We start from the raw sequence: 19,527 nt of genomic DNA on the forward strand, positions 1-19,527 counted from the left end.
TTGCATCTGACTGTTTAGAAAAGGAAATGTTTTCTAACAATTATAGCTGTCTTAAAATGGAAATGGCTGCTTTGGAAAGTTGTGTTTAGCACTGTTGGAGACTGGAGACGTTTAAGCAAAGGCTGGGCCATATGTATCTGGGAGGCTACCAGGGAATTCCTGCACATGGGACGGCACAGCCTGTGATTTTTAAGGTCTTTCCCAAACTTGGGCTGTGATGATTCCACCTGACTTTCTACAAACACTATCACTGTACCACTTTTGCACAGTCCCCCCATCCTTTCCTGCCCACTCGAGTACTTTACCCCAGGAATACTGTTGCTTCTTTCTTGAAATTTTCCCCATTAGTATTCAAGTATGCTATTTCTCCAATCTGGAAAATACCTGCTGTCAATCTTACTTCCCACTCCCCATGCCACTGAATTTTCTCTCCTTTCCTTTTATGCTAAACAAAAACCAAAAACGCTGTCTGCCTCCTCTGGCTCAAGTTCCTCTTCTCCCATTCTCTTGGGAATCCACTGCTGTCAGGCTTTGGCTCACATGGTTCTAGGGAACAGCTCTGTCTGTCACCCAAGACCGCTCCACATGACTTACTGCCATAGTCATTTCCAAGTTCTCACCTTTCTTTACATGTGCTGATCAATGGCCTCTTTGCTCTCAGATCCATTCCGTTTGCTCAATGGTGTATAGCAGACACTACATTTCCCACCTTCCTCTGTGACTTTCTGGTGGATCTGGCCAGTGGGACTCATTGAAAACGAGCGAGCAGGAGGAGAAGGGGAGCAATCAGGGTCTCCTTCCTTTCTTTCCGTTTTGAGTGCCATGCCTATTCTACATGAAATAAGTCTGTCACAAAAAAGACAAATACAGCATGGGCTCAGGCCGTGCTGCTTCGTGTACTATGTTTTTGATCTGTTCATTTGTATTACAAGGTATTAGGGCAGGAAGTGTGTTCTAAATTCTTTGTATTACCTCCATGGGTTGCACCTAGTCCACAAGGTGCACAAGGTGTGTGTGTGAGGTGCTGCTGAGAGATAGTAGGGAGCTAGTAGGGCATTTTTCTTTGCTCTTATTTCCTGATTTCCTTATTTGGAAGAAGTAGGCTGGAGTGGGGGTAGAGGAAGCTAGCAAGAATGGGAGAATGAGGGGTGGGGGCCCTGGGGAAAATAGTAGGACTGTTACTATTTGCCCCCGTTATTTTCCTGTATCTAATGAGGTATTTGCAACTGAAGGGTCTTCTCTGTCTCTTTTTCCGGCTCTGCTACGGAGAGATGACTAAGCATCAAATAAGATGACCAACCCTAACCTCCTCACATTCCACCTCACTTCACATTCCACTCCACTGTAGCCAGACTCCCAGGACCACAGCATGGACGCCACCCACGCCAACACTCTGTTCCCTGACCATAACCGCCTACCGCTGCTATTCTCAAACTGTCACTCCCACTAACTTCATTCCTTTATTAGCAGCAATAACAACAATAATACTAGCTGTTTTTTTACTGAGTACTTACTATGTGTCAGGTACCATGGAAAACACTTTATGGGTATTATCCTGATGTCAATGTATGTAACGATGTAAATCCTATGAGAGAGGCTTAATTATTACCATCTTCATTTTACAAATGAGTACTCTGAGAGTTTACATATCCCAAGATCCCAAAGCCGGTAATTGATAAAGCCAGAAATTTGATTACAGAGCTATGCTAAATTGCTTCTCCTGTGGGACTGAAAAAATTACATTATTGAGAACATATCACAATTTCATTTTGAGAAACCAAAGTGTGTAATGTAAAAACACTTGTATAAAGGACTCCCAGTAGTAATTATAGTTACTTTTCTACATATTTTCTGAAATATTTATCCTTAGATATTAATCATAAATTGCTTCAACATCTGGTTCAAGTAATGCATTTTTTTCATCTTTAAGATTAAAATCATTATGTCTTAACACCAGCATGTGCTCTTCATAACTTTATTTTTTCATATAGAAATAGTTATTAAAACAATATGACATAGTTTCTCTATTTACTAGTAGCATTTAGAAAGTTTTTTCATGTTGCATAAAAAGACATATTAAAAATTTGGACTTACTCTATGTTTTTTGGTTGTTTTTGCAAATTACCAAGTGTGACAGAATAGTAATAAAAAATTTTGTAGAATGTTGCCACTGTAGTTGTTGGTTACACTTAGAGGTGTAATTTTATTAGGAGGACTGAAAAGTTTTTTTAAAACTAGCTTGTCGGCCATTTCAGGATCTTTACCTCTATGGAACACCTCTTTTTTTATGCATACAGTACTAGGGTACAGGCCAGAGATGCAGGGAGTGAGAGGATTCACCAGGGACACAGTGAGGAGCAGAACAGGCAGATCCACTAAAACACACTGCTGAGGGGAGCAGTAGGAGAGACAGGAGAGGTCTGCTGCGCATGTGGATCATCTCCCTGATGGGGATCAAACTCATGCTGAAGGGGATGCAATTATCTTCGAAGTGATGCACTTTGACCCACTGTGCCACCAGGGAGGATCATGGACCACCTCTTTTAAAAAAAATTTTTTTATTTTGTTACTGTCTTATTCAGCTGCTGTTTCTGCATTTCTCTGACTACTTCCTCTTTTTCACTCAAATTTAGCAAAGCACAGTCCATTACACTTAAGCCTTTAATATTTTATATCCCTCCAGGAAAACAAGCAGCATCACTTATGGTGAAACTAAACCTGTTTGTAACCTTCACATATCCTTGACCCTCCCATTTTCTCCCAGTATTTCAGCTCCATCGTCATCCCTCTCCCTTTGATCCAGCTGATTCTGTGATTAATTCCTCTATTGGCACCTTTAACTCTTTTTTTTTTCTTCAAACTCTTTAGAAATCTTTGAATAATTTTAGGTTTGCAGAAGTTATTCAAAGACAGTACTCTTCTCTCAGGTTCCCCTAATACTAACATCTTATATAAAGCTATGTGCTGAACTGTACCCCTCTCCCTTCGTTCCAAAACTGAAGCCCTGCCCCCCAATGTGATAGTATTTGGAGGTGGGCCTTTGCAAGGTAACTAGGTTCAGCTGAGGTCTGAGGGTGGCTTTCTGATGGGATCAGCATCCTCACAGGAAGAGCCCAGAGCTCTTCTGCTTGTGGTGAAATAAAAAATACTCAACACAGTTGTATTGATCTCAGTATCTTTCCTTACCCTCCCCTAGCTCCCTCCCATGTACCATGCACAGCGGGAAGCAGTCCTCACTCTAGGCTATCTGACAGGATGGCAGCACCCTTGGTCGCCTACTGAGACTCTATTACCACTCAGATCTGAGTGATCCTACCCCTGACACTGTTTGGCTTTTTTCCTTCTTCAAGTAGAAGGTCTGAGAAAGGATAGCTCACCCAATGCTTTAGTATTTGAAGTAAAGTAAGCTTTATGTGGATTCTGGCTTCCTGTGATTTTTTGCTGACATTAGAAACATTCAAACCATAGCCATTACCTGCCAGTCTAAGAAGAGAGATAGCCACTTATATGGATCTGGTTTGCTGGGGACTTTAAACCTAATTCAAGTCACTTTTTTCTATGACACAGTATAATGTTTTTTCAAAAGTCTTTAAGAATTTTGTTAACTCTAAACAAGGTATAAGAATCAGTACCTTAGAAACCAGAGACACTCAAGCACTGATCTATTCATAAAGTTTCTACACAGATGGAAAAGTTTCCTTCAAATGGACAAAAAATAAAACAGTACCAAGGACCTATATATACAAAAAGATCTACAAAGCAGGTAAGATGAATTCAAAGAACTCACTGCATGTAGGAGAGTCAATAGCAGGCAATGCAACACCTTCTGCTGGGGAGAAACAATTAGTCCATGGAAACAAAAATGTAATTTTTCTTCCCTCTTGATTTAAATGCTTTATTCTAGTCTGGGTTCAGAGAAGAGTCCTGATCATTTGAACTGGTTGTCAATCAAGGTCCCTTTCATTTTTGCTTTCTTGGCTTCCAGTTCAGCCTAAGAGGAAGAAAAGTACAAGTACAGATACATGACATGAAATTCTTATTTCCCCGTTTGCTTGTGTCTATGCTAGCATTGCTGCTTCCTTTCCTTTTAAAATGTAAACAAACAAAAAAACCCCAAAAACCTTATTTTCCTTCCTTATTCTTTTTTTTTTAAGATTTATTTATTCATACAGAACTGGGGTACAAGCCAGAGGTGCAGGGGCAGTGAGAGGCTTCACCAGAGACAGAGTGGGGACAGAACGGGCAGATTGATGAGGTGCACTGCTGAGGGGAGCAGTGGGCCGGTCAGGAGAGGTCTGCCGCGCCATGTGGTCACCTCCGGGGCTGGGGATCGAACTCACACTGAGGTGGCTGCGGCTAGCTTACAGTGCTGCATCCTAACCCACTGCGCCACCAGGGAGGGCCTCCTTCCTTTTTCTAACTTCTTACACTCTATCCCTTAATGCTCATTTAGTATTCAAACTAGAATAGTGGCTCTAAATCTAGTGGTTCTGAGTCTCTAGCGACTGCTTCCCAAGCTATTATGACACATAGAGAATGATAGTATCTGTAGGGCAAAATGGGGTGAGCACATGAGGCTGAGGTCTACAGTAAGGAGCGCAGTGATCATCCCACACCCTAGCACCCCAAAGAGTGAGGTGATCAATGCTGTGCTATACTGGAAAACTATTCTCAGCAAAACAGGAAGACAAATGCTGCTCTAGAACAGTGCTACTTCGTGTTGTGTGGTGAACTGCTTGTTACTGGTTCGTGCAAGACACATACAAAATTTGAGAGTAAGGACTTTGAAGCTTCAATAGCAATTTGACAGTAATAATAAGTGAAACAAAATCTATTTTATTTCATTTTATAAATTATAAATCTGCTCTGGACAAATTATAAATTAAAAAAACAAAAAAGAAGAAAGCCCTCATCTTTCACCTCAGAAAATGTGATGAGACTGCTCTAGACTGGGAGGGCTCACAAGCAACTCACAAGACCCACCACCGCTGTCACCCAAAGATCCTTCCCAGTCACTACACTACACTGGTATAATTTTTGAAAAGGCACCAGTGCAGTGATGGTCAATCTTAATGCAACTACTATTTTAAAAAGACTATTACTAAAAAATGTGTAGGCATTGTGACGGGGATTACAACTGAGATGGAAAAATGCACAAAATGATGTAAAAATAACCATTAAAAATATGTGTAGGCAGTATGAAAGTTAGATGTGTTTATTCCCCAAGGAGCCCCCTAATCATGCAGGACACCACCCACAGAGCTTTAAGAAGCAACAAAAGAGCTCGGCTCCTGTTACTACTGTATCTCTCAAAGTCCAATCATTGATTCCTTACCTTGGCCACAAGTAGATTAAGTACCATTCTGGTTAGGGAGAACTAACAAGTATTAGGGGCCCAGATCCAGTGGTTACTACTTTAGGGCCAAGTGTGCCCAAATCAGAGGCCCCCTCTCCGAGGCTGGAAACTGGTGGCCACTTCACCAGTACCTATGACACACTTCCTAAGGTCCTTATCCCCTGCCTGGGATCTTTCAGACCAAGAAATCCAGACAGTCAAGCCCAGGCCCTTGTCAGCCCAGGCCACTCACCAGCTCCTGCAGCCGCCTCTTGCTCATGCCTTTGCGCTCCAGCTGTTTTTCAATCACTTTGGCATTCTGTGCATAAGAGTCAGCAACTTCCCTCTAGGGAGTAAAGAAGCATGCTTAAACCAGCAGTCACACCAACCAGTAACAGCGACCTTCGGTAGCCATTTACCCTACTCGAATTATGAAGTTATTGCTAAAATGGCAGGATTCTGTTCCCTTTCGACTCTCATCTTTTCAGTAATCCAGGAGAGTTCAGAGTTTGACCAAAATCATTTTTAAAATAACAGATAACAGCACTCCATAAGCATCATCAGAGTGAAGCACCATAAAGGAAGTCGCTGCTACTGCCAAGGACAGGCTCACAAGCCATCACAGCTGGAGTGGAAGGGAATGGGAGTCATTGAGTCCAATCATTTTTAAACTGAAGCTGAAAGAGGGATTTAGTCCTAAGGCACTTCAAAAAAAGTATGTAAAAAATATCATTGCTCTAACCCAAATCTCTGGTTCTCATTTTTTTTTTTTTTTTTTTTACAGATGGCCTTGATGGCCTTGAGGGATAGGAACTAGCTTGGGGTCATATTTCTTCTTACTAGCAGAGGGCGCTCCATGAGCCGAGTGTCTTAGGAGTCTGCTGCTCCCATACTCTAGTCTCAGAATCCCCTCTGCTTCCCCACCACCACCTGAGAGTAGACGCACTTACAGCCTCAATCTCCTCCTCCTCTTCATCAATAGTAGACACGGTGACAGAGCTGAACTTGCCCATGTCTTTAGTCCGTTTGGTCATCATCACCTGGAGTCACAGGAAGAGGAATGAGTGTGTATGTATGCAGGGAGTGCCTTTGGGACAGGATGGCCTCTCTAAGAGGGTCGCTGTTTTTATTTGCATTATATTTTGTAACATTTGCCATCAAGACTTTCTGAGGTATATTTTAAAACTTAACTGACTTGCTCCATTTTTAATTATTCACAGTGGAAAAAGAAATTTCAAAGGAAATAAATGTGACCAAAGCCACATAATTTCTAATCTGACTCATAGGGCAGCTGGAGAAAAGAAAAAAGCACACAGACTAGAAATCACAATCCGGTGACCGTGCTGACATACAAAAGGGCACTCTCGCAGCAAAGGAGGCAGACACAAAGGGCAGTTTCTTGTACTCTAGATTTTGCTTTGTTTCTTTTTTTACTTGACTACTCCATAATCTTACTGAACAATCTGGGGCAACATGTGCAGCTGCATTAAGCATCTGTCTCCCCCAGGGTACTCACCTTCTTCGGAGGCTCTTGTTTCTGAGTATATATATTCGTTTTCCCAAAACCCTGGCCAAACTTGACCACAGCTCCATCCACAATGAAAGTCACGGGGGCATTCTTCGGCTGGGACTGGTAGAAGAGAGGCAGGCCACACCTACAAAAGCAGGGTGAGTCTCTGGGAAGCCTCTGAACCCAAACCCCCCAAATGGAGATTCGACTGGCAGTGTGCTTAGATGCTGAAGATATTTTTATTCGTGACATAAATGAATGATTAATTCTTCCTGGAGTTTCCCCAATCCACCTGATAAGAATCATGGAGTGAGTTAAAAGTGCTGATTAGATTCCTAGGTCCCTCACCAGAAGATCCTGATTCAGCAAATTTGGAGCGGTGGGGCGAGGAGGCCTGGAATCAGTCATTTTCCTCAGAGTCCCAACTGACTGATCATTAGACAAGTTGAGGAAATGGTGGCTCCTGGACTGATTGATCACTTTCCAGACAAAACTGCCACCATTATTCCAAAGCACGGAGCCTGGAAACCAGTATGGGGGCTTCTGGCTAGTTTCTGCTGTTTTGTTTTTGCAGCTGAAGAGAGAGTGTAAAGGCTCCATACAGTGGCTGGCAAACTAATCCCTGTAATAACTGCTGTACTTTTTTTGGTTGGCCATTTTATTTTTTCAGCTCAATGTTAAAACCAATTTAATAAATCCAGTGTGTCCCTGAACTAAAATCCCTTTGCATCTACTTTCTCTGCTTTAATACTCTTAGCCTGAGTCTTATGGGAGCCAGGCTATAACTAGTTACATCAATACAACTGAACTTATTACAGTTTAAAATTCCTACTATTTACAGACTAAAGCTGGAAATCTGTATATTAGTATATATACTTCTCTAAATAATAATCTTTAAACTAAGGCTCTTAGACTTGGATTAAATTACACTGTGTTACATTTACCATATGACCCTGCAATCCCACTTCAAGAGAAAGCACACGTTCCTACCTAGATTTACACTACAAGATCCATAGCAGCTTTATTTATAATAGCAAAGCTGGAAACAATCCAAATGCCCTTTGGTGGGTAAATGGCAAATTGGAATACCACTCAACAGCACAGAGGAGCTATGATATGTGTATACATGGATGAATTCCAAAAGCTTTATGTTAAGTGAAAGAAACCAGACACAAAACATACATAGAATTTTAGAAAAGGCAAAACCCTCATGATAGCAGGCAGATCAGTGACTGCCAAAGAAGGGAGGGAGCAAGAAAAGGGGCATGTGGCAAGAAAAGGGGCATGTGGCAAGCTGGGATATCCTGTCAGGGTAGCAGTGATGTCATATGACTATGCTTTGGTCAAAATTCATCCAATTATGCACTTAGGATGGCCAGCTTTTAGGATGGAAGGCTGTTGATTGCAAGGATAAAGATGTAACAGAGAATTGTAATCAGATAATTCTTGTCCTAATACATAACATCTGCTTGCTTATGCTTGGAAAAACCCAATACTTACTTTGCACACTTCTTCCTGTACTGTCGTTCAATGCCTTCAGGCCTACACAGAAAACAGAAGTTAAGAAAAAAAAAAAGATGAATCAAGCTCATAACCTACCTGTCTCATTTCTTCAAATGCTAAAAGGATCAAACATTTTCATCTCATAGAGCAACTGACAGGTTAAACAGGTCTTAATTTTAAAGTTTCAGCATTTCTTCCTTCCAGACATCAGCTGAATCAGTCATCTTCCTGCTTGGCGGCGGGGGTTGGGGGAGGTGGGCAGGGTCATCCAGTAGGGAGGAAACAGTCTCTCCACTCAGTTCACTTCCCCAGAGGCAAATACTGCTTCTGGTTTCTTCAGTTCCTCCTAGAGATAGCTGATCCACACATAAGAAAAGCAACATCACAAAGACAACAGCCACAGCAAGCCCTTTCCTGTGTTCACAGTGTGCCAGTTGCACTAACCCATTTAATCCTTACTACAAGCCCCTGAGATAGTTCATATGATTATTCCCCAACACAAAGCAATTTACGTAACTTGTCCATCGGCCTAGAGCTAAGTAGAGTACGTTGAAATCAAGTCCAGGCCTTTAAGCTCAAGACTCCTTAGATAATCACCCTGCCCATAAGCCTAACAGAAATCTGGGACGCCTTCTTGGTTCTTCTCATCTACTTTGTCAGCAAATTTTGTGGATTACCTCCAAGAAATAGATGGTGATCCCGTGTACTTTTCTCTGCCTTCCCGCTATCATCTAAGCCCAGGTCATGTACCTTTTCCTGGACTGCTGTCACAGCTTCCTGTCTGGTGCCCCGGCCCCTCGCTTGTTTTTAAATTTTCAATAAGCAATACATATTGCCTACTATGTTATATATAAGAAAACAAAATAAAAAGGAAATAGTCTCTCCACTCAGTTCACTTCCCCAGAGGCAAATACTGCTTCTGGTTTCTTCCGCTCCTCCTAGAGATAGCTGATCCACACATAAGAAAAGAATCCTTATTGGCTCACAAAGAAAATATCTTTTTCTTTTCCTTTTTAAACAAATGTAGCATAACTTACACTGTTTTCTACCTTTTCATTGATTAAAAAAATATTTCTTGGTTAAAAGATAAATATGTGTTTCTTAGCTACCAGTTTATAAAGTGCTTCATTCTTTTTAAAAAATACTCTATATTCTTTTGTGTGGATGAACCTCAATGCCTTTCACCTGTTGGATAAATTTCTAGATGTGTGTCCATTTAAAATTCTAATGATTATTGCCAAATTACTCTGTAGAGAAGGCAAACCAATTCATACTCCTACAAATGTGAGAGTTCCTTTTTCCCAACATTCAGCAACACCGTACGCTATTAAAGTGCATTACTGTCAATCTGACATGTGAAACATGGAATATCACAATTTGCATTACTTTTTTTAAAAAGTGAAGTTAGGCATCTCTTCATACATTTAACAGACATATGTACTTTCTCTTTTGGTGAACTTTCAGTTCACAACCTTTATCTACCAAGTTGTCTAAATTTTCTATTAAGGAGACTTGCAAATGTTTCTTTCCCAGTTGAACATCTGCGTTTGATTTTCCCACACACACAGCTATTTTAGATTTTTGTGTATGTGCATGTGCATTCTAAATTCCTATCTAAAATAAAAATTCTGACAGCTTACACTAGAATCTGCTGTTACTACCATCTGACTCCAAACCATTTTCTAAATAGAGGCGAAGAATAGCTTCTAAGACACTTAGAATGAAATCCAACTCCTTCCACCACTTACCAGGCACTGACTGGGTACATAACTGGGCTCCTGCCCAACTCATGCACCCCCACCCCCCTGCACTAGCCACATTAGCCACACCAGTCTTCCTTCTATTCTTTGGACAAACAAGAGCTGCCCTCTCCCCCTTCCCCACATGCTCTTTTCTTTGTCTGGAATGCGCTTCTCACCGATTTGTCACAGCTGCCCTGTTCTCACCATTTTTGCCTCAGTTCTCATCATTTTTACCATCCAGTAGTACAGACCATCCCTGACCACCTTTTCAAGAGGCTCTCATGTGAGCCTCTGATAGAGCTGTTTCATTCTTGAGTTTCCAAAGCCATAATTATTTTATTTTTCTGCCATTCCATTAAATTATAAAGTCCATCAGATCAGAGAGCAATGGAGACCACCCATGTAAGTCTCTCTATTCTATCCCCAGAGCTGAGCAAAGCATTGGAAACAAAGTAGACATGCAATGAATACTGACTGAATGAATTTTGTTTTAGGAATTTAGTTTAATGAGGAAAATTGCAATCATGCAGGTAAGTTCGTAACTGGAGGAATGTGTGTGGTGTAATGAGAACACAGACGTGGGAAGTCTGAATGTAGAGACTCAATGTTTAACTGGCTTCTAGAACCCTGAAGTCAGACAGTATTATAAGCCCAGGCTTTCAAAACACAGAAATATCAAATAAACGTGGCTCTGTGTTTCCCAATGAGCTAATCATCAAACACCAAGGACAAAAGGGATTTTGTCAAGCTTATAAACATTAATCTATTCCTATGTGCCAAGTTTCAAGGAAGATGTCCTAAGGGCTTCATGTCATGGAAAGTTCATTTTATTGAGATATTATGACTTGAATGTGAATGAGATTAAAGGATTTAAGTGGTATGATGAGAAAGAAGTGATTATGTGAGATAGAATTTTGTATTACTTGATGTTGGTTTTCTCTCCTGCACTTCATCTACAGGACTGTGAAAGACAGGGAAGGATGAAAACAAAACTAAACCTTCTTCCTGGTTTGATATCCAGTCTGAGACAATCCCCAAATATCCCTGCCCCCTGCTGTTACACCCCCGTGTAGCCTCTTCCCACAATGGACAGGTTAACCAGTGACACCAGAAGGACACTGCAGAAATGATGAGATGTGACTTCTGGGTTTTGGTCACAAAAGACACTGTGGCTTCCATCTGGCTCCCTCGCATTAGTCATGTTGCAGGAGTCAGCTGCCATGCCATGAGGGTGCTCAAGCAGCCCTATGGAGCCTTGTGGTGAGGAACCACAACTTCTCATAAGCAGTTAGCACTCAGCTGCCAATCATGAGCGTGAGCCACCCTGAAAGTGGAACCTCCAGCTCTAATCAAGACTTCAAATGAGACTGCACTCAAGGTCAGTGTCTTCACTACTGTTTCCTGAGACCAGAGTCAGCCAATTAAGTTGGTCTTAAATACGGAACCCACAGAAAATAGATGAGATGATAAATGTCTACTGTTTAAAAAAAAGGGGGGGTGGCTACCAGGAGACACAGATGAACAGGCAGGCTAAGGCCAGATCACAGTTTTCTTCAGGCTTGAATTTTATCCTTCTAGTTAGAGTTGCTAAAACTGTGCTCCACAAGGATCCTTAAATAAAATCAGGTAAGGGAGGGGAGCAGCCCTTAGTGAATTTCACAATCAGAACAGTTTCCTGTTTGCTGGTTTACACTTCTGGGTGAGAATTTCATTTGAAGAAAGGATTTACTGTCTAAAAATGAAAGGCACTACTGGCGGTGATAAAGAGACCACCAAAGATTTGAGGCATTTTATATCATTCAGGCAATAGCAGTAGACTGGCAGAGAGCAAAACGAGAGGCCAAAATACCAGCTAAGAAACCACATCAATGACCCAAGCAAGAGATTTTGGGTCCTGGGCATGGAGGGAGAGAAGCAGTGCTGACATGAGAAGGCAGTCACAAGAGAGATTAGCAGGTGGAATGCACAGGACATGATGCCTGACTGGATGTATACAGGGGCAAGTGGGGGCTGGGATAGATGAGACAAAGAGGACTGACTCCCAGATTTCTGGCTTCAGCCTGTGCATGAATGGTGATGTCATCATAGGAGGAGGAAAGGAAGGAACTAGGTCTGGATGACCATTTATAGAGACCCATCAACAGAAGAGCCTCTTCTGAAGTGAAAGGTATCCACGGGAAGGTGGTTCCTAGCAATGGCTAAGAGCCAAGAAGAGCATGGCAGAAGCTCTGCAATTCTTGCGGCCTTTCCTTCCCAGTCCCAAGATGGTTCTTGGTGCTCCAATAATCACATTCATTTTCCAGAAAGTAGGAAGGAATAAAAGCAGAACAGTAAAAAAGGGTTTTCACTGGAAGCCTCACACAAGTTCTCCTTCCGACCCTTTTACTGGCAAAAGCCAAATCACATTCAGAATCTCAGTGTTTTGGGGGAAGGAGCAGAAGTATGTACCTAACTTTATAGACACCAGTATACAGAAGGGTAGGTATAACAGAATAGTGTTGGAGGAGATGAGTGCACCAATCTGTAGTATTTTCCACACTAGAGCAATAACAACTTTGGCCTGAGTCATGTTGAACTGAGATAGAACATCAGGTTAAAAGGCAGAATCAGCAGCTGGATAGACAGTTCTAGGCCCAAGAGAGAAATGTACACAGATTTGGATTTGTGAGTCATCAACATACAAGTATAACTGATGCTATGAAAAGTGGCCAAGACTGCTCAAAGAGAGTATAGAGAAAGGGTAAAATCAAGGTCACAGCCTTGGGAAATACCAACATTTAAGGGACAGGCAGAAGATTCCAGGAGACTGAGAAGGCTGAAAGAGTAGGAGAATCACAAGAGCAGCTTCACAAAAATCAGTGAAGAATCATGGGAGGCATCGTCAATACACATGCAGAAAATCACCCACTGGATCGCACTGCGAGATAGGGTGCTGAATGAGGGGAAGGGGCCCCAGGGGACAACAGTGTCAAAGGAGGGGTACTTTAGAATGAAGACCTGGATGTGGAAAGGCACAGGCTCCAGCACACGTGCTGGCACACAGCCTGGTTTTCAGTACCTTGTGTTCCCATACTCAGCTGAATAAAGAGAAGGAAGGACGAGCAGACCAAAATTCCACCCTGGCCAGCAGGAAGCACACAAGAGCGGGCCCTTGGGAAGACTGTTCGTGCCTAGAGCAGGAACTCTATCAGCCAAGGCGCACGCTTGCCACGCCTGCTGGTAAACTAAGAATTCTGTGGCCCAAGAGTCAGGTGGCCAGAGACTAAGGCCAGGCCTGAGGCTGGCTCACTTCCAGGATCAAGCTCACTGGAGCCCAGGATTTGTATTTAGCCAACAGTTACCCAGTTTCCTAGACAGATGGGTATCTGCCCTATAGTGCCACAGGAGGCTGAGGCCTGCTTGTACTGTTAAGATTATTTTCTGTACTAACTGCACAATACATATACTTAGTATGTCTAATACTATTATGTTAGCCACTGTTACATAATCACAACTATATGGATATTATTACATATATACTATATGTTAGAGTGTATGTATCTATTTTGGTATACAATGCTATAAATATTTTAGGGATCCTAAAGTTAGGCAGTTGATAATATTCAAAATCAGTTAATGGAGGAAGAAAAGGCACAAGAGACTGATTAGCTTTAGATAGGGCACGTTATTTATAAAACTTCCTATATATACCATAACAGAGTTGTCTTGCTGTTTCCTGAAAGACCTTCCTTTGTGACTTTCATACGTTTTATAACTTGCGCCCCAGTGGTATGTGTATATAACCAATATTCTCCTCAGCAGCACAACTCTAGCATTCCTGTTGGCACAATGGTGCTCAGTGCCTGATTTGCTACAGGATGACACCTAAGAGTGGTTGTAACAATAGTTTGGTTTCTTAAATAAACAGTGTGAGATGTCTACCTGTAGCTTTCTGTAATTCAACACCAAAATATAAGCTCCACAAGGACAGGGCTCTTTGCTTGCTTACTAGTTGTAGCGGGCTGGACAGTGTGCCTTAGAAAGTCATATCCATGAACCTTGGAAAATGACCTTACTTGGAAAGAGGGTCATGGAACAAGGTTCAACAAAATTTTTTTATTGAAGATGAGGCTGTGTAGATGAGTAGAATGTATCTTTATTCCAGTGTAACTTATGAGAAGAAAAGAAACAGAAACACAGGAAGAGGGCCATGTGATGGCAGGGACACAACTGGAGTGACGCTTCTGTGAGCCAGCGAATGCCTGGGAACATCAGCAAACACTAGCAGAGGTGAGGAGAGGCAAGAGTAGATTCTCCCCTGGGACATTCAGAGGCAGCAAGGCCCGACTGACACCTTAATTTCAGACTTCAGCCTCCGAACTGTGCAGAACTCTGACACAATTTCTACTGGGTTAACCCAGCTTGGGGTACTCTGTGATAGCAGCTCTAGCAAACTAATACACTCTTAATGCACAGGCTTCAGGAACTGATAAACAGAAGGAACTGGGAAATTAAATATTTACTGAATTAATAGATGGGCTTTCTAATTCCCTAAGACTGAACTCTCTAGGTCAACAAGTGGCATCTGGCACTCCCTTCTTGAAATCCTCTTCTTCGCTTTTTCACATCACCAAGTTTTCCTAGTTCTGATCCAATTATTTTAATCTGCCTTTTTTTTTAAAGATTTATTTATTTATGCATACAAAACTGGCCAGATGTTCAGGAGGAGGGGTGGTGAGAGGATTCACTATAGTCAGAGAGGGGAGCAGAACAGGCAGATTGACCAAATACACTGCTGAGGGGAGCAGCGGGCAAGACAGGAGCGGTCTGCTGCACCATATGGGTCACCTCTGGGGCGGGGATCGAACTTACACGGAAGTGGCTGCTGCAGCCAGATTTGCAATGCTGCTACTTAACCCACTGCGCCACCAAGGAGGGTCCTTAATATACTTTTTAAATGTCAATGATTGTATCTTCAGCCCTCTTTTTCTCTTGTCCCATACTCTTTCGTGTAATATTATGCCTTCTCAGTTTTCAATTCCCACATACATTACAGACTTCTAAAACCCCTAGTGGCCTAGGGGTTAAGACTCAGCACCATCACACTATCACCACTGCAGCACAAGTTCAATCCCCAGCTGGAGAGGTGACCCACATGGCCCAGCAGATCAGTTCTTTCTCGCTCACTGCTCCCCACAACAGTGTATTTCAGTCAATCTGCCTGTTCTGCTCCCCACTCTGTCTCTGGTAAATCCTCTCACCCCCCCCCATACCTCTGGCCTATACCCCAGTTCTTCTAGGTATAAATAAATCTTAAAGATTTATTTATTTGTGCATACAGAACTGGGGTACAGGCCAGAGGCTCAGGGGCGGCGAGAGGCTTCACCAGAGACAGAGTGGGGAGCAGAACAGGCAGATTGACGAAGTACACTGCTGAGGGGAGCAGCGGGCGGGTCAGGAGAGGTCTGCCACGCCATGTGGTCACCTCCGGGGCAGGCGGGAATTGAACTCATGCGGAAGCGGCTTTAGATTGTCAGTGCTGTGCTTTAACCCGCTGCGCCACCAGGGAGGGCCAAGGTATAAATAAATCTTAAAAAAATAAAATAGGCCCTCCCTGGTGGCGCAGCGGGTTAAAGCACAGCACTGAGAGTCTGAAGCCGCTTCCGCATGAGTTCGATTCCCGCCTGCCGCCTGCCCGGAGGAGACCACATGGCGAGCCAGACCTCTCCTGACCCGCCCGCTGCTTCCCTCAGCAGTGTACTTCGTAGATCTGCCTGTTCTGCTCCCCACTCTGTCTCTGGTGAAGCTTCTCACCGCCCCTGAGCCTCTGGCCTGTACCCCAGTTCTGTATGCACAAATAAATAAATCTTTAAAAAAAAAAAAAAAAAAAAAAAAATAGACCTAAGCATGTCATTCTCCTGCTTGAAAGTGATGACTATTACCTACACCTAAAGTCCAAAACTGTCAACTTCAACAATTTACTGCTCTCACCCCAGAACCCCTTCTTTTTTCCCCATTGTATATACTTTAACAGCCACTTAAAGTTTTTATTTTTACTTATTTATATATACATTTACATTATTCTTAATTTTTAAAATTTTTACTCTCAGTTGTAATCCCCATGAGCCCCTTCTCAAACAGGAACCTGTGCTAGCCACAAGGACTATTCCAATTTCTCAAGCACACCCTATTTGATGCTTTGAATGCTCCCACAGTCCTCCCACCCAGAGTGCTCCTCATCCCCCTCCTCTAGTTGGCAAAATCTAGTTTGTGTTCAAGCCCAAACACAGACGCTACTAACTTCCGGTGCCTTTGCTGACAATCACTCAGGCAGAGTTCCCACCCCCATCTGTTTCCTAGAGCCCTCTGGTCAGTGCACCAAGATCTTGTCATGTCCGGTCACAACAGGTACCTGTTCCCTCCCTGAGCCACAGCTCTTAAACTGTCAGGACAGTACCTGACTCATCTTCTCAATTCCAGTCCCTAGTTCAGTGCCTGGCATATGGTATGTTCCAAGAGATTACAGATTAAATGAATTCTACTTGCAAACACCAAAACAAATGGCTATTGAATGGCAACAGAATCACATTTGAGCACCATTTCAACAAAACACAACAAAGGTGTTGCTGCATCAGGCTCCTACCTCCGAAGATACATAGTTTCCTCATCTTCTGTGTTACAAAACTTGTGGGCATGTTTGGCAGCATCAATCACACGAGATCGATCCCGGGGCCTCATGGGCAATTTCTCTAACTGACAGTCTGAAGGAACAGAGAAAGATTTGGTCAGTACAGCCACTGAAGACTATCTTCCTGCAATCAATAAATTTTCAGTCAGGCCCTCAGCACTGTAACTTCCCACCATAATGGCTATACTTATTTAAGTCTATTATTAAACTTTCCAACTAAAACTGACTTGGTGTCCTGAGACCCAGATAACCAGAGATGACCTGGTCATCTCTGACAAGTCACTTCCTCTTTGGGGGTCTTTTCCTTATTTGAAAGACAAATAGATATTATCTCAAAGGTACTCTCTAAGGTAATCCCCAGCACTGAAATTCAAGTTTTCTGAGTAGACCTGTTACCATGATACATGGTATTATAATGCATTCAAATCAAAAGAGACAGGAAAATACAGCTATCCTGCCCACCTATGACTATTCACGTACCTCTCTTTTTCTGTAGTCAAATACTCTACCCTTGAGCTATACCCCCTCTTTGCTTCTCTTTTTCTTTCTTCTTACCTAATAAGCCTGTCCTTTTAATATGTTTTTAAAAAAAAAAAAGAATCAGAAGAGATCATCAAATGTGCTGCAATGCCTATGAGGAAGACACAGGCTGTGCTTAAGAAAAAGAGAGCAGTTGGGTTATGGTATGCTATATATAGAGCAAATGACCCATCCCAGTAAAAGGGATTCTAATTTAAATACATGCAGGAAACGAATTAGGTGTAGTTATAAAGCAGATGCAAAATTGATATAATCTAAATTAAGTACCTAAAAACTCACAGAGAAAGTCAAGTACTGAGAGTAATTTGAGATTAGTGGAGGAGGCAGAGAGGGCATTCAGAAGCCACCAGGCAGTTTGCATGCTTGTTCAGCACTCTTCACAACGACCTGTTGGAGCAGACACCTAGTACTCCTACTTCAAAGAAGAGGGACTGAGGCTTAGAAAAACCAAGAGATTTGCCATGCATTTAAGGAGCAGAACAAGAACTCAGACCCAACTCTAGGTGATTTGAAAGAGAACTCACTCAGGAAAGGCATGAGCCTCTATGTACCAGGCACAACTCAAATAGTGTTCTGGAGATTCAGCAAAGAACAAAGCAAAGTCCCCACCCTGATGCAGTTTATATCTGTTACTGGCAGAGGCGGCAGAAAATTTAGTAATTACGTAACACAATCTTGGATAATGATAAGTGCTAATAAAAAAATCAGGCAGGATATGAAAAGAATAAAACTGATCTTAGAAAAAGGATACGTGATAATGGTAAGTGAATTAAGATAATGGTAAGAAAAACTAGCAGGTAAAAGAACAAAGAGTGACATGGGGGACTATTTTAGATAACGTAGTCAAGGAAGAGTTTTCTAGGGAAATGACATTTCATAAGACAACTGAATGAAAGGAGAAAACACTGAGGAAAGAGCACTCCAGGCAGGACAAATGGTAATCCCAAAGGTCCTGGGGGGCACGAACATTTTGACCTATGGAGAAAAATCAAGAAGGCCACAGCAGTTGGAGTGCAATGAGGAAGGGGAGCGTGTCAGGAGATGCAGTCTGGGGAGCACTAGACATCTGATCATTCAGGGTCTTGGTATGGATTTTTGTTGAATTCTTGGTGTTACAAGAAAACACCAGTTTAGAACAGGACTCTCACTGCTTTGTGGAAAATAAAGCAGTGGGGACAAAGTGTGGACAGCAAGAGACTACTGTGACAATGCCAGGGGTGGGTGATGGTGACTGTACTAGAGTGGTAGAGATGAAGGTGGTAAAAAATAGTCTGGAGAGATTTTCAAAACAGCACATGTAGAATATGTTGATAAATGAGATGGCGATAAAGTGTGAGAGAAAAAAATAACTGATTCTCAAATACCTGATAAATAATGACTACAACAGGGAAGACAGAGGGGAACAATAGAGAGAATAGGGGAATCATGAAGATGGGTCTGAACATGATCTCTTTGAGAGGCCCAGCAGACAGCCAAGTGGAGATGCTGAATAGACAGAGCTGTCTGAAAGGTACAGGTGAAAGATGAACACTTGTGAGTTACCAGCCTGTACTAAGCATTTAAAGCTTGGGAACCTTGTGATCATTTAAATGATACACACAGACTAGCTGAGGGGGCCAAACCCCAGGGCCCTGAAATGCCTCAAAGTCTGACACAGAAAAGGGGGCCATATACTGAGAAGTAACAAAGTTGACATAGGAGGAAAATCAGGACAGTGTAGAGTCTTGGATGCAAGGAAAGTAGTTCAAAAAAGGATAAAATGGTCGTTTCTGTCAAATGTCACTGAGAGGGAGATTAAAGTGAGCCTTTAAAATTGACCACTGAACTTGTAAGATGTTCAGTTAGTAAACTTGACATAGTTTGGATGGTGGGGTGAGAAAGAAAGACTGCCTGAAGTGAGGTCAAGAGGGAATGGGAAGTAAGAATACAAAGGCCAGATAGGCAGCTCTCTTTAGAACTCTTGTCATAAAAGCAGTACATAAGTAGGGTTATAACTGGGAGGGGGAGATGAAGAGTTGGAAAGTTTTTATTCGAGTTTAAAGTAAGGGCAATCACAGCGTCCTTGTAGCCAACAGAAAGGTTCAAATTTTCTAAAGACGGGAAATGAAATAACGTATGTGTGTGTATATATATATATATATATTTATTTATTTATTTATATATTTATATATATTTATTTATATATTTATATATATTTATATATATATTTATATATATTTATATATATATA

General features: G+C 42.1%; 1 protein-coding gene across 3 annotated transcripts in view; it reads right to left on the minus strand.

Annotated features, from left to right (window-relative positions):
• Positions 1–19,527, minus strand: part of LOC101622195 (chromosome unknown open reading frame, human CXorf56) — a 34,312-nt gene that overhangs the window by 12,885 nt on the left and 1,900 nt on the right. For 2 of the 3 annotated variants that reach the window (XR_001145620.1, XR_001145621.1), the window contains exons 2-7: positions 16,713–16,830; positions 8,346–8,387; positions 6,852–6,990; positions 6,286–6,375; positions 5,589–5,681; positions 3,788–3,991 (exon numbers count right to left, since the gene is read on the minus strand). Coding sequence is in view for 1 of the 3 variants with exons in the window: in XM_004685743.2 (XP_004685800.1) it covers positions 3,929–3,991; positions 5,589–5,681; positions 6,286–6,375; positions 6,852–6,990; positions 8,346–8,387; positions 16,713–16,830 (545 nt within the window). In the remaining 2 variants the exon portion in view is untranslated. Of the gene's footprint in view, positions 1–2,400; positions 3,992–5,588; positions 5,682–6,285; positions 6,376–6,851; positions 6,991–8,345; positions 8,388–16,712; positions 16,831–19,527 lie in introns of those variants that run through there. The other variant, XM_004685743.2, reaches the window with a different exon arrangement.

Source organism: Condylura cristata, unplaced genomic scaffold (assembly GCF_000260355.1).
Source record: "Condylura cristata isolate star-nosed mole 26May11 unplaced genomic scaffold, ConCri1.0 scaffold00019, whole genome shotgun sequence".
Taxonomy (NCBI): Eukaryota; Metazoa; Chordata; class Mammalia; order Eulipotyphla; family Talpidae; genus Condylura; species Condylura cristata.